At 43.7% G+C, this 14,001-nt stretch overlaps 2 protein-coding genes across 6 annotated transcripts in view; one reads left to right on the plus strand and one right to left on the minus strand.

The window, feature by feature from the left end:
- The window catches only part of SCAF4 (SR-related CTD associated factor 4), a 65,149-nt gene extending 54,132 nt beyond the window's left edge, over positions 1 to 11,017 (minus strand). For 2 of the 3 annotated variants that reach the window (XM_012446545.2, XM_012446525.2), the window contains exon 1: positions 10,573 to 11,017. In XM_012446545.2, coding sequence (XP_012301968.2) covers positions 10,573 to 10,602 — 30 coding nt within the window. In that variant the 5' untranslated portion in view covers positions 10,603 to 11,017. The remainder of the gene's footprint in view (positions 1 to 10,572) is intronic. The other variant, XM_012446535.3, reaches the window with a different exon arrangement.
- A 399-nt stretch (positions 11,018 to 11,416) lies between these two features.
- HUNK (hormonally up-regulated Neu-associated kinase) overlaps positions 11,417 to 14,001 on the plus strand; it is a 286,592-nt gene continuing 284,007 nt past the window's right edge. For 2 of the 3 annotated variants that reach the window (XM_064380097.1, XM_064380096.1), the window contains exon 1: positions 11,417 to 12,167. Coding sequence is in view for 2 of the 3 variants with exons in the window: in XM_064380096.1 (XP_064236166.1) it covers positions 12,144 to 12,167 (24 nt within the window). In the remaining variant the exon portion in view is untranslated. Of the gene's footprint in view, positions 12,180 to 14,001 lie in introns of all 3 variants that reach the window. The other variant, XM_064380095.1, reaches the window with a different exon arrangement.

A 14,001-nucleotide genomic window follows, 5' to 3' on the forward strand; every position in this document is an offset into this window, starting at 1 on the left:
ATAGTCCATTAGACAAGGATTTGCTGCTCAAAAACGTCACAGGAGCCACGTGGGGCTGTGGACTAGACTCAAATGGGCTCTTACAAGGACTGAGTCAAATCTCAGAACTGTTACTTTTAAACTGCGCGATCTCAGACCATTCACCACACTTCTTTAGTTTCCTTACCTTTAAAATGGAAAGAATGCAAAGACATATATATATAAAACACCTAATTCATTAGCCAGCACCTGGTTATTTAATGAGCAAATGAAGGGTTATTTTCTTGTCCTTCACTTCAACTGTCCCCACTGGATTACTCCTTAAAATAGTATGTCAAAACTAAAGCTATTCTTTGAACAAACTTAGGATTCAGGATCAACAAAATAATTTACAGAGCCATGCAGAGGCTACTGGATATTGTTTTCATCTTGATAGAAAAAAGATAAGGCAAGTAAACAACAAAATGATTATGATATAACCTGACATTTTTGTGTATTTTACAACAGCTTTGTGATATAAATCACACACCATAAAATTCATCCATTTAAAAAGTACAATTTTGGTATACTCAACAGTTGTGCACCCACCAACACTTTAGAGCATTTTCATCATCCCCAAAACAAATTCCATTTCCATTAGCAGTCACTCTCCACGATCTCGGTCAGCCAATAATCTACTTTCTGCCTCTATGGGTTTGCTTTATAAAATATGTACCTCTATGTTAAAGTAGATAGTGGTAAAAGACCTTCATAAAGATGTGGACTTATTTCAACTGATCCCCAAACTTGGTTGTCCTATCTAAAGTGTTTTATCATTCAGTATCTTTGAATTAACACAAACTAAGTCATGAATAACCATTAAAGTTTAAAAATTATTTTATATTTCTTAGAGGCTTTAAAAGGGATATTACAGTAATTTTCTGTATTACAGGTTTCCTTTAAGCAAAGTATTATAATTCTATTTCAACTGAAAGAAAGCCAAAAGGAGGAAATATACAGGAATACTTATGATGGAATGCATAAAGATATATTGGGGATTTGCAGAGGGAGACTTGACAGACAACTGGAATGGTCAACTATTGTTCTTTAATGCAATAGCATACCTAGAACGAGGCCAGGGGAGCAGTCCACCCAGGTGCAGGCAGTAAGTGGGTGAACTACCAAGACTAAATAAAACAGTAAGATTTTGATTTTGTTCTTTTATCACCACCAAGCATGGACAATTCTTTTTCTTTTTCTTTTTTTGAGATGGAGTCTCAAGTGACTCTACTGCCTCAGCCTCCCAAATAGCTAGGATTACAGGCATAAGCCACCACACTCAGCTAATTTTTGCATTTTTAGTAGAGATGGGTTTCTCAATGTTGGCCAGGTTGGTGTTGAACTCCTGACCCCAGGTGATCCACCCGCCTTGGCCTCTCAAAGTGCTGGGATTACAGGCACGAGTCACCGCGCCTGGCCTAAGCATGGGTAATTCTAAATAACATCAGAGATAAAATGTTATCTTCCTTCAAATATTTTGGCAATACTCTTAAGTTTTAAACGGTTGCTCTGGTTACTGATGAGTTTTAACAACATATAAATGTCAAATCTGCACATTTTTATTACATACCCTTAAATAAGCAATCCATCTTAATTGGAAGTTTATTAGGAAATCCCCGTTATATAGTCAGTTCCCAATGCATGCAGATTTGATATGCCCATTCATTTGGAGAGTAAGAACAAAAAGGTTCAGGATAGCGTCAGCTCTCCTCAGGCTCAGTATGACTTTAATCCTATTGTACCTGTATATATTCCTGTGTTTAAATAATATGTTCAAAATTACAGCTGTGCCCAATTTTTCTTTTCTGAGATATATTTTTTCTGGCATGAATATTTACAAACAACCAGAATCCACCTCAAACAAATACAGAGATGAATATAAAACTTTAAAAGTGAAGACCCATGAACAAAAATTATAGAGGTGCCATCACTAAGCAACCAAGTACAAGGAAATAGAGCTGTATTTCCTTGTACCTGAATTATCAAAAGTGGTTATCAAATATAATAGACACATTGAATTTTCAGGTGAAAACCATTTTGGTAAAATTTTGACTGAGGCATTTGAAAGTCATTAGACTCAATGCTGAAAAAAATACATGGATAGGACTGTGATTTCTAGAATTTATTGTGAAGTATGCTCATAAATCCCTGCTAAACACAGTATGTTAAAAACTTCCTATTTGTGTATGTGCTGCTTTATGTACAACTTTTTGTAATTAAAATTAATCAAAAGCGCTCTTCAACTGTGGGTGAAAACAGATGAATAAATCTGGTTGTAACTGTCTACTGAACACAAATATGTGAAGATCAATTTTAAGAGTCACTGACAGATCTGCCTAAGACTTTAAAAGGAACTGGTCAGGCTGGCCAAAATGGTGAAACCCCATCCTTACTAAAAATACAAAAATTAGCCAATTGTGGTGGCACGAGCCTGTAATCCCAGCTACTAGGCAGGGCTGAGGCAGAACTGCTTGAACCCAGGAAGCATATGTTGCAGTGAACTGAGATCACACCACTGCTCTTCAGCCTGGGTGACAGAGCAAGACTGTCTCAAAAAATAAATAAATAAATAAAAGAAACTGGAGCATTTGTATTCATTATTGTGACATATCAGTATGCAGATAAATTTTTCCATGTTTCCAAAAAATAGGTATTAATGTAATTTAAAAGCCTGGTGTGATTATATATGTATTGTGCATGTGTGTGCATGCATGCAAGTGTGTGTACAGTTCAGGTTTCCTTTCTGGCCATTTTCATTATTCATTTCATGACTGTTTCTGAAAATAATTTTGTTATACAAAAAGGGTGTGTTTAAAAAAAATCTGCTCTGTGGCCGGGTGCGGTGGCTCACGCCTGTAATCCCAGCACTTTGGGAGGCTGAAGTGGGCAGATCATCTGAGGTCGCGAGTTCGAGACCAGGCTGACAAACATGGAGAACGCTCACCTCTACTAAAAATAAAAAATTAGCCGGGTGTGGTGGCGCATGCCTGTAATCCCAGCACTTTGGGAGGCTGAGGCTGGTGGATCACGAGGTCAGGAGTTCAAGACCAGCCTGACCAACATGGTGAAACCCCATCTCTCCTAAAAATACAAAAATTAGCTGGGGGTGGTAGCGCATGCCTGTAATCCCAGCTACTCAGGAGGCTGAGGCAAGAGAATTGCTTGAACCCAGGAGGCAGAGGTTGCAATGAGCCGAAATCACACCATGGCACTCCAACCTGGGCGACAGAGCAAGATTCCGTCTCAAAAAAAAAAAAAAAAAAATCTGCTCTGGATGTCAAATATGCTAGCTACAGCTACTGCTCTCTGTTCTCTTCCAACTGGGATTACTGACCCATATGGATTTATACCAAGAATCACCAATTATCCAAATATAACTTTCAAGAGGTATTTATTTGGATGGCCATCCACCTTTCACTGAGCCCTGCTGTTCTCTACCGCTAGTCAAAAACCTAACTTCTAATTCTTAACTCCACTCCTGAGTTACATTGGTTTTCTTCCTGAATTTTCTACTAATCTGGTACACTTTACTGGAATACCAGGTTTCTGTATATTCATCTATGTCTTCAAAAGCACCAATTAAAAAGCTCAAACTACTCAGTGATGAAATGTAATCAATAAATCATGCAAATATTGAATAGGATGAAGGTGATCAGTGTATAATAAATTATAATATTGTTTGTAAAATCTCTTCTAGTTCTCAAAATCACAGCAGCACAGTATTAATCACATTTAATATTAACACAGAAATGTAGACATGTCTCTCCTAAGCTCTCAACAGATCCTGATAAGGCCTATTCTAATGCAAATTTAACTATTAGCCACCTCTATATTTTCTGTGGTTCGACAGAAACATAATACTAATTAATACACCAATGGTACCAAAATTTTGAATGGTTAATAGGTAAGCTGCTTATTCTGCTCTATACCTAACAACACAGTGTAGTTTTTAGCTTATCATGAAAGCTGTATGCTGTTGCTCTAAAGTGTGGTAAAAAAAAGGATTTGGCATATTGTCTCAACAAATGTTGTGAATAACACTAAAAGTTCATTGCTTATATAACATTTTTCCCCTACTATGTTATAAAGGTGTATTTCAAATGAGATTTGAACGTGTACAGATATGTAAAGAAAAGTTACTTTGAATTCTGAAGTAAATTGTATTTGCTTGTGCTCCATAACAGAGTAACCTACAATTTTTATAGTGACTCAGTATGTGGTAAAGGAAACAAAAAAAACAAAACAAAAAAACACTATCAATTGTCTCATCTTTCTAGTAGGTACACTTTTAACGTGAATTCTGTTTCATGATATTCAGAAACAAACTTTTCCATTTTTCTAATTTTTCTCTGAATCAATTCCTTATCATATGTTCATTTAATTTTTTCTGAAACAAAATACTAGACAAAATGATAGACTAGGGAGGGAAATACTTACAAGAACATCAGTGATAAACCCTGCTACGGAAAGCTCTGAAGAATCACTTTACTTCAATCACTATAAAGCCAGACCAATGCCCTTGTCAGAGATTAAGAATTCCCTGAGAGTCAAGAAAGCAGAGAAAGAAAACTATGTATAACCAACTTTCAATATTCAAAAACTCCTAAGACAACATGGTCAACTTTGGCAAGGGAAATCTCCAATTTTACTGCAATTATTGACCTGCTGTGTGTTACTGGAAGAGACTGAATGAAAAAGTGGAATAAGGATCCAGGTTTTATTAAAACAAAGTTTAAATGAGATGTGCAAAAATGTAAAATGATTTCACTCTAATTTTGTTTTAGAAAAGGTACTTATCATTAAAAATGTTACTTATGGGCCGGGCGCGGTGGTTCAAGCCTGTAATCCCAGCACTTTGGGAGGCCGAGGCGGGTGGATCACGAGGTCAAGAGATCGAGACCATCCTGGTCAACACGGTGAAACCCTGTCTCTACTAAAAATACAAAAAATTAGCTGGGCATAGTGGCGTGTGCCTGTAATCCCAGCTACTCAGGAGGCTGAGGCAGGAGAATTGCCTGAACCCAGGAGGTGGAGGTTGCGGTGAGCCGAGATGGCGCCATTGCACTCCAGCCTGGGTAACAAGAACAAAACTCCGTCTCAAAAAAAAAAAAATGTTACTTATGTTAACATTGTAATAAGCTTCTTTTTTTTAATAAATTAATAAACATTTGCATTTCTCAGTTTAAATTTCTAATAAGGTAAATATCAATAGATACAATAACCCATAGATGCAAAAGGTCTCTGTGGCCTTTAACTTTTAAGAATTTAAAAGGATCTAGTCAGGCGTGGTAGCTCACACTTGCAATCCCAGCACTTTAGGAGGCTGAGGTGGGCTAATCACTTGAGCTTAGGGGTTTGAAACTAGCCTGGGCAACATGGCCAAACCCCATGTCTACAAAAGAAAATATACAAAAATTAGCCAGGCATGGTGGCAGAGGTCTATAGTCCCAGTTACTTGGGGGGCTGAGACAGGAGGATGGCTTCAACCCAGGAGGCAGAGGTCACAATGGGAGGAGTTTGTGCCACTGCCCTCTAGTCTGGCCCACAAAGCCAGACCCTGTCTCAAAAAGCAAATATATAAATGGGTCTAAAACCAGAAAGTTTGAGAACAGCTGCCCTACAGAAATTACTATACATGTGCACGGGAAAACATGTTTGAAAAGTTCATTGCAGTCTGTCAGCAAATATTAACTAAATCTTAATAGACAGTATTAATAATATTTAAGCAAACAAAAAAAGGCAGGTCAAAGCTGTAGTAAGCCGTGCTGGCACCACTATACTCCAGTATCGAACACAGAATATTATATATTGTTTATGGACCACAGAGATTAATACTAAATTATCTGATTGCCTTTCCTGCAAGTGGGAGGAGGGTTGGGGTTGGAGGATAAAAGAAAGACTATATTTTATTTTTAAATCAAAAACACAAAATAGTAATGACTGTATATTCTTACTGTTTTATTTCCTCTGCACTATTTGTGTGTTTTTTTGTTTTTTTTTTGAGACAGAGTCTTGCACTGTCGCCCGGGCTGGAGAGCAGTGGCGCATCGCAACCTCTGCTTCCCAGGTTCAAGCAATTCTCCTGCCTCAGCCTCCGAGCAGCTGGGATTACAGGCGCCCGCTGCCATCAAGCCCAGCTAATTTTTTGCATTTTTAGTAGAGATCGGGTTTCACCATGTTGGCCAGGCTGGTCTCAAACTCCTAACCTCACGATTCACCCACCTCGGCCTCCCAAAGTGCTGGGATTACAGGCCACCGCCCCTGGCGTATTTTTGTACTTTCAGTGTCTTAAAATTGCAAATGATGCAAAAAAGTGGGAGGGGTAAGATATAATTCTTCAGGATTTAGGGAAAATGGATTAAAGACTAAAAATACAATCAATGGGTTAAAATATACAATTGGGCCAGTAATCCCAGCATTTTGGGAGGCAGAGGCAGGCAGATCACGAGGTCAAGAGATCGAGACCATCCTGGCCAACATGGTGAAACCCCGTCTCTACTAAAAACACAAAAAATTAGCTGGGCATGGTGGCACGCGACTGTAGTTCCTGCTACTTGGGAGGCTGAGGCAGGAGGATCGCTTGAACTGGGAGGCAAAGGTTGCAGGGAGCTGATACTGTACCACTGCACTTCAGCCTGTTGACAGAGTGAGACTCTGCCTTAGGAAAAAAAAAAAAAATTACAATCCATACTCTTTATTCTGTTCCACAAACTTTAACAAAATCTTCATATTCAGAAATGTATGAACAATACAACAGACACAATTATTAGCCATAATTGATAACTCTCTTTTGAACTCATCTTTTCACCTTCCACAAAACTTAATACAATGTCTTGCCATAAAAATTCTCCAAATATTCTGTTACATGCGTATCTTTCATAACCTCATCTTTCTTACCTTCCTTTCCTTCTGGGTCAGAGATGGATGTCTTTTACCTGTGCTTCTGATTTGTCCTTATTCATAATTTCTGATTTCTCTTATTCATAATTCTGCTTCAAGTTAGCCATCCCCTCTTGTTGGTAGACTATGCTTTTCTATACTCCCTTCCTTGAAAATGCTAAAACCCTCTACTCCCATGTAAAAGACTAGGGATTCAACAGTACTAACTAAAGCTAAAACCTTATATATTATATAAACAAACGTACAGCCTATCACCAGTGCCTAGTACATTGTTAACTGCCCTTCCTTCTCCCATTCTTAAGCAACATTTCCCTCTAATTCCTTAAAATCAAACCTCTATGGACTACTTTATACTAACTACCTCTTATTTCCTTATCTCCCATCACCATTCAACCCTAAACTTCAAATCCTGTTATTCCCAAAAATTTCAGTGGCCAAGTCCCCTCATACTACACAGAACATTATCTTCAGGCAGCAATTAAATTGGAGAGATCCTTATTCAAATCCCAGTTCTGCCATTAACTAGTATGCCCTTGGGGGAATTAGCATTCATTATAATTTCTTGGAAAATCAGTTTCCTCATCTGTAGTTAGACGTCTATGCAGAGTTGTGGGAATGCAAATCTATTAAATTAGGTATGTGTGTATATATAAAGTGTCTGACAGGCCACTACTGGTGTTATACTAATTCCTTTTTCTCCCCCTTTTGATTTCCCCCCACCTTTCCCATCTGAACTCCTGGATGTCTCCCTCTATCTCTTAGTTGCTTCCAACTTGAAGTCTTACAAGCCCAAATGCTTGCCAAAAATTTTCATGACTGTTCCACAATTAACTCAAACTCAACCTGTTCAAAAATCAAACACATTTTCTTCTCTACTAAGCAGGCTTTTGATGATTTGTGTTAAGGGTATCACCACTCTCTCAGCTCTTAGGATGTGGGGACAAAAGGTGCTTATAAACCCATCAGATGCCAAGGTCCATGGATTCCTTTGGCCCACATCCTTTCCATCTTCTCCATGCCCACTATACATTTGCCAAGTTCAGGTTTTACTTATCTTTCCTACCAAGTCTCTGCCTCCTACAACACATACCACTATGAACCAAACAGTTTTGATTATATTATTCCACTGCTTAAAACCTTCAATGTTTACCCACAGCCTAAATATGAAGTTCAAACAGATTAGGCAAACATGAAACTTGTCAAGTCCAAACTACTTTACCATCCTTACTTTCCAGTAGCCTTCAGAATCAAAATACTCCCTTTTCAGCACTATTGCCCTTCAATCACTGCTTCCTACATCTTCCGAAATCCTAAAACTGGTTAACACCTTCTCTTCCCAAGCCTTCGCTGAATCTCCAATGGCTATGCTACCCTGCAATGGAAGGATCCCAAAGGAAGCTGTTCTACCACATATTAAAATTATTTGTCTAAGTCTTATGTCCTCTATTAGATTAGACTTTAAGGTGACTGAGATCTTTGGTAGCCCTACAGTATTCAGGACATAGCTGTTGTGAGCAGGCACTCAAAAGTTTGCTAAGTGAAGATTAGATCTGAGAGATTCAAGATTATGGGGAACGAATGTAAAACATTTCATGAATGGGGAGAAATAGTTGAGAAGCACTACAAATCAAGCAGGCATAAGAAGATTAATTTTAAAATCAGATTAATTTCTCCATAAGTTTTAATTTAGCAGAAGAGAGCTGGCATTCTTTGCAGTTCATAAAGACTAGGAATAGAATTGAAATTAACTGTAAAATGAACAATGATAAGAAAATGCTCATTTTGCACATTTAAAAAGGTCAAATACCATTTCCCCTTTTCAAGGAGTCAATACCATTTCTAACTTTGGTTTTCCAAAGTAAAAAATTAGTGATGGTGCCTTTTCAGGATTAACAGAAAATACTTTGCTTAATAATGTGCTTGATGTCAACTTCCATAATGCCTGAATCAGAACACTTCTGATTTTAAGAATAAACTAAAAATCCTCCTCTTCTTTCATCAAAAACATTCATTCTTCCGATTCTGAAATAAATTTTAAAACTACACATTCATGGTTGGGAGAAAAATGTGTTTGAAAATTTTTAACTATTGTTACGCCATCTGTTTAAATTCTCATTCAACAATTATTTGCAAGGCACCTGTTTTGATTGGGAAAGAAGGGGGAAAGAACAGAAACTTCCTGCCCTCATGGAGCCTGGAGCCAACATTCCAGTGAATTTACCTTCAGAAAACTATCAACTTCCAAACCTGAAATATCTGGAGCATTATCACAAATTCCCTGGCGATCAAAAACTAGGACATATTATTTTTATTGTTTTGAAAATCATCACTACTGAACTTTTACAAGACACTGTCCAATAACAGTTGCAACTACTGCAGTTAAGGCATTGTATGTACCCATTAATTGAAGAAAGTCATTTTTGGAATAATTTATATGACAATAAATTGTCTCAACTGCGTGTAATTGGAGAGTCCCACATATTATGGCACTGCAAATCTAAAGCAAAGTTACCGCAACAAGTAAACCTACAAAATCTCTCTGTGAGATGCAGCACGTTTTCAACGCCATATCCACACCTCTCCAACTACTACATCTGATTTTTCAATGCTGGTTATCTTTAGTATTTGGAAAGAGAAGACAATACAACTCAACCCATGACAATAGTTCCCATTCTGTAACTTCATTTTAAATCATCAATGGTCAAGTCTCCTCCTCCCAAATCGATTCTGACAAATAGGATGTATGGACTCTACACTCCAAAAGCAACACCTGGAAAGACGAGAGAAACAACTAGAGAACTTTAAGGCAGCAGGCAGCTTTGTTCCCGGTTTGGGGACGTTTTCACATGTAAATGTCCTCGTAGAAGGGGGCCGAGGATTAACTACCTCGGGAGGGGGTGCGAGGGTAGGGAACTGGAGGACAACGCCAGCTTTCTAGTGGACTAAGGCGGGGCGAACACTCTTCTCTCCCATTCAACTTTTTAGGCGTCACGTTGAGGCCATAGAGCCTATAAGAGGGTTATGTTCACGACTTTAAATTGTAACGAGCTATCTCCTCTTCATTTATTAGCCCTATTTCCCAAGTGCGTGAATCCCGGAGAAGAGGGATGAACACCCTCTCCAACTCCTCCCGGACCTGGGATCAGAGTCCAGCCGTCGACGCGCCAAGGCCTGAGCAACAGGAGAGCTGAAGCCACCGCTCCGCCAGCCCCACGACCGGCAGATGCTCCCGCTCCCCCGCCCCCAACCCCACACGCCCGCCCGCGCTTCTTTCTTAGCCCCTTGCGAGCTCCTGGCACTGCGAACCCGACAACGGGGCTCGCGGAGCAGAGAGCGAGGGCGCCCGGACCCGAAAAAGGGCCAAGTTAGAGGAAGGGGCACCGACTTGGGCAGGGGGAAACCGCAAGGGGGCGAGGGGGGAAGCCCGAGGTCGTCCTAGGGGGTGGGCAGGGGGGGAGGGGTGCGGGGTCAGTTCCCGTGGTCGCCTCGACCTCTCCCGGGCCATAGGCCCCGCTCCGCGCAGGCCCCACCGCCCCGGAACTGGGGCAGGAAGCGTCCCCACCCGGACCAAAGCTTTAAACCTCCGGCGGCGGGAGAATCGGGCCCCGGCTCCCACAGCAGGCCCGGCACCCCCCTGCCCCGAGCACCCCTCACCTCCTGGTTGAAGGCGTTGACGGCGTCCATGTTCGCGCTGCGGCGGCGGCTGCTCTGGGCCCGCCGGTCACATAGACCTCGCGCCGCGGCGGAGCGAGGCCAGGAAACCGGCCGGGCCTGGTGGCGGTGGGAGGCGACGCGCGGCGGAGCCCGAGGCCCGGGCAGGAAGAGGCTGCGGCCGAAGCGGCGAGGCGGGAGGCTGAGGCAGAGGCGGAGAGGTGGCGGGCCCCCTCTCAGTCCCGGTCGCAGGATGAGGAAAAGGAGGCGGCGGCGGCGCTGGGCTTCAACATGTCCGTTTGGTGGTGGCGGCTGCGCTCTGCGTCTCGCTGACACGACCCCCTGCGCCCTCACGCACTGGCCCGGCCGGCGAGCGGGCGGACCTCTCTCTCCCCCTCGCCACCAGGATGGCGGCAGCGGCCCGAGTCCACGCCGCGCGGGGCACCCTGGGACAGCTCAGGCCTCCCGGCGCTTCCTGTGCCCGACATCCGCTCCGCCCCGCTGCGCCGGCCCCGCCCCCTCCCCGCCTTGTCCTGTCCTGTTCCGCCTTATCCCGCCCCGCGCCGCCCCGCGTGCCCGGCTGCTGGCGCGTGACGCCGGGACGCCAGGCGTTTTCCCGCCGGCGGCGGCCGCGGGCGGGGAGACGGCCTGGTACCGAGGCCAGGCCCGGGCGAAGGGCGCCGCAGAGCGCGGGATCCCAGGGCTGCGAGGGTGACCCGGAGCAAGCCCTGGCTCACACATGCTCCGCCCGACGCGGTGCTCCCGGATGCGTCCCTGCGAGCAGTTCGGCCCTAACCGGCCCTGCACCCGACCAGGCCGGGCGGGCACGGTGCCGCTAGCTCTCCGCTGCCGCAAACAAAGGGCGCAGGATTTAACCTCGGCCTATTGGGCGTGACTTTGCAGGCCCTCGTGCGCTCTGCTGGGGGAAAAAAAGCGCTTTGCCAGTGCCAGTGCAGCTGTGTGTCCGCTGTAGTTGTGCGGGTTAATTCTGCGCGAGCTAAAACACCGCGGAAGACAGGCAGACACTGGATATCCACTCAGGCCTTAAGGAACCCCTGTGCAGCCTTGTGCCACGAGAGAAGTGGATTCACTAACTTTGACGCTGATTCCTCAAACCGGGTTGTTTCATTTTTGGCCAAAACTCTTTATGCTGATCACTTTCCTTCAGTACCTACTGTCTGCCTGGCGTTGGGGATTTAAAAATAAAAGATAATTGTTTTTGCATGAAAACACCACACTTTAGTGGAGAGGACAAGTGAGCAAATACTTATCAAAGCATGCTTAGTGTTAGGGCAGAGGCCCTGGGAAACAAGAACGATGCGCCTCTGACCAGAAGGCCAGGAAAGCTTCCCTGAGGAAATGGCACCCCAGCTACATCTGGAGGGAGGAGAGGCCTACAGAGCCTGATGAGGACTGCACCGTCACTTCCCCTTGAAGGAGGACCAGCTGGAGCTTAGGAGCAAGGTGGACTGAGAGGGGAGTGAGACCAGATCCTAAAGAAACTTTGCTCTTCCAGAGTTTGGATTTTGCTCCCCTAAGGCAGAGGGGAGCCCTTGAAAGGGGAAGGTGGAGTGATGGAGGCAGTGTGCTCGCAGAAGGTTGGTGCAAAGGTACTAAGAGTGGACAGGGAAAGAAAGGCCCTAGCCCCCCGGGATAATGAGGGCTGTAAGTGGTGGCGATGGAGAAGGAAAGACACCTATTTAGAAAGTGGAGTGGAAGGGCTGAGGCACAATGACTGTGAGGTTAAGAAACGGGGCCGTGGCTCACGCCTGTAATCTCAGCTCTTTGGGAGGCTGAGGCGGGCAGATCACGAGGTCAAGAGATAGAGACCATCCTGGCCAACATGGTGAAACCCCATCTCTACTAAAAAATACAGAAATTAGCTGGGTGTGGTGGTGTGTGCCTGTAGTCCCAGCTACTACTCGGGAGGCTGAGGCAAGAGAATCGCTTGAACCCGGGAGGTGGAGGTTGCAGTGAGCCAAGATCGCGCCACTGCACTCCAGCCTGGCGACAGAGCAAGACTGTCTCAAAAAAAAAAAAAAAAAAAAAAAAAAAAGGAAAGGGGGTGTCAAGGAGGATGCTCAGAGTCTGACTTGATGAATGACATGGGTGGGGGGTTTATGAGTAAACTTGGGGGATTTATGGGGAAGAAGGCACGGGTTTGAGGGAAGACAGAATGATGGTTAACACTTGTAGATTGCTTACCATGTGCCAAGGTCTACTGACATGCTGTTCTGTGCTGTTTCGTTTAATCTTCATAACAGGCTTCTGGGTGAGGTGGCTATTAGTAATGCCCCCATTTTATAGTTCAGGGAGTGAGTTAACTAACGTGCCCAAGGTCATACAGCTGGATCATTTCCGTCTGGGACCTGTGGAGTTTGAGCTGCCCCTGGGACCAGTAAGTGAGGATGTCTAGGAGGCAGTTGGGTAAACATGTGCAGAGTCAGGAGAGATGGCTGAGGTGACAGAGATCTGGGAGTCGTTAGTGCACAGCTAGTGGTGGAAGGAGCTGAAATAGATAAGGGGGAAAAAGCCCAGGCACACAGGTATGTAAAGGATAAGTTAGAGGTAAGAAGAGATGAAGAAAGAGCTCTGAAGTGATCAGCTCTGTCTGGTGCTGAAAGTAAAAGTCCAGCAAGGTAAGAGTTGGAAAGTGTCTGAAGGATGCTACGTGCAGGGAGCTTGTCTTGCATGTAGGCTGGAGTGGTGAGGGCAAAAGCTAGACTGGTGTGTATTGAAGAGGGGAAGGCAGGCAGGAGAAAGTTTATAGAAACTTGGCTGTGAAGGCAAGTGGTGAGGACAACAGGAAAAACCTGCAGGAGGAAGTGAGAGTGTTTGCTTGTGTGTTTTGTGTTGTTTTGAGATGAGACTGATGTACCCTTAATTACTTGTTAAAGGAACAAACAAAGTAGATTGCAAATTTTATCTTCGGGTCGACTCATCTTCTACTTCATTACCACTCCCTATCACTACTTTTTAATCTTCCAACTGAACTAACATTATATTTTCCGAATCCATCTTGCTTCTTTAAAAGCTGTCATCCACAAGACCACTAACATTGCATTAGAAAGTATAGACGTGAGACCGGGCGCGGTGGCCCATGCCTGTAATCTCCACACTTGGGGAGGCCTAGGCAGGTGGATCACTTGAGGTCAGGAGTTCGAGACCAGACTGGCCAAAATGGTGGAACCCATTCTCTACCAAAAATATAAAAAATGAGCCGGATGCGGTGGCTCATGCCTGTAATCCCAGCTACTCTGGAGGCTGAGGCAGGATAATCACTTGAACCCAGGAGGCGGAGGTTGCAGTGAGCTGACATCGTGCCACTGCACTCCAGCGCTCCAGCCTGGGCGACAGAGCAAGACTCCATCTCAAAAAAAAAAAAAAAAAAGTACAGAAGTGAGTAGATCATTAGATCTCTGTTTCCTACCC

Source organism: Aotus nancymaae, unplaced genomic scaffold (assembly GCF_030222135.1).
Source record: "Aotus nancymaae isolate 86718 unplaced genomic scaffold, 86718_ANA_hifiasm-v0.15.2.pri h1tg000022l_1, whole genome shotgun sequence".
In the NCBI taxonomy this organism is placed as follows: Eukaryota; Metazoa; Chordata; class Mammalia; order Primates; family Aotidae; genus Aotus; species Aotus nancymaae.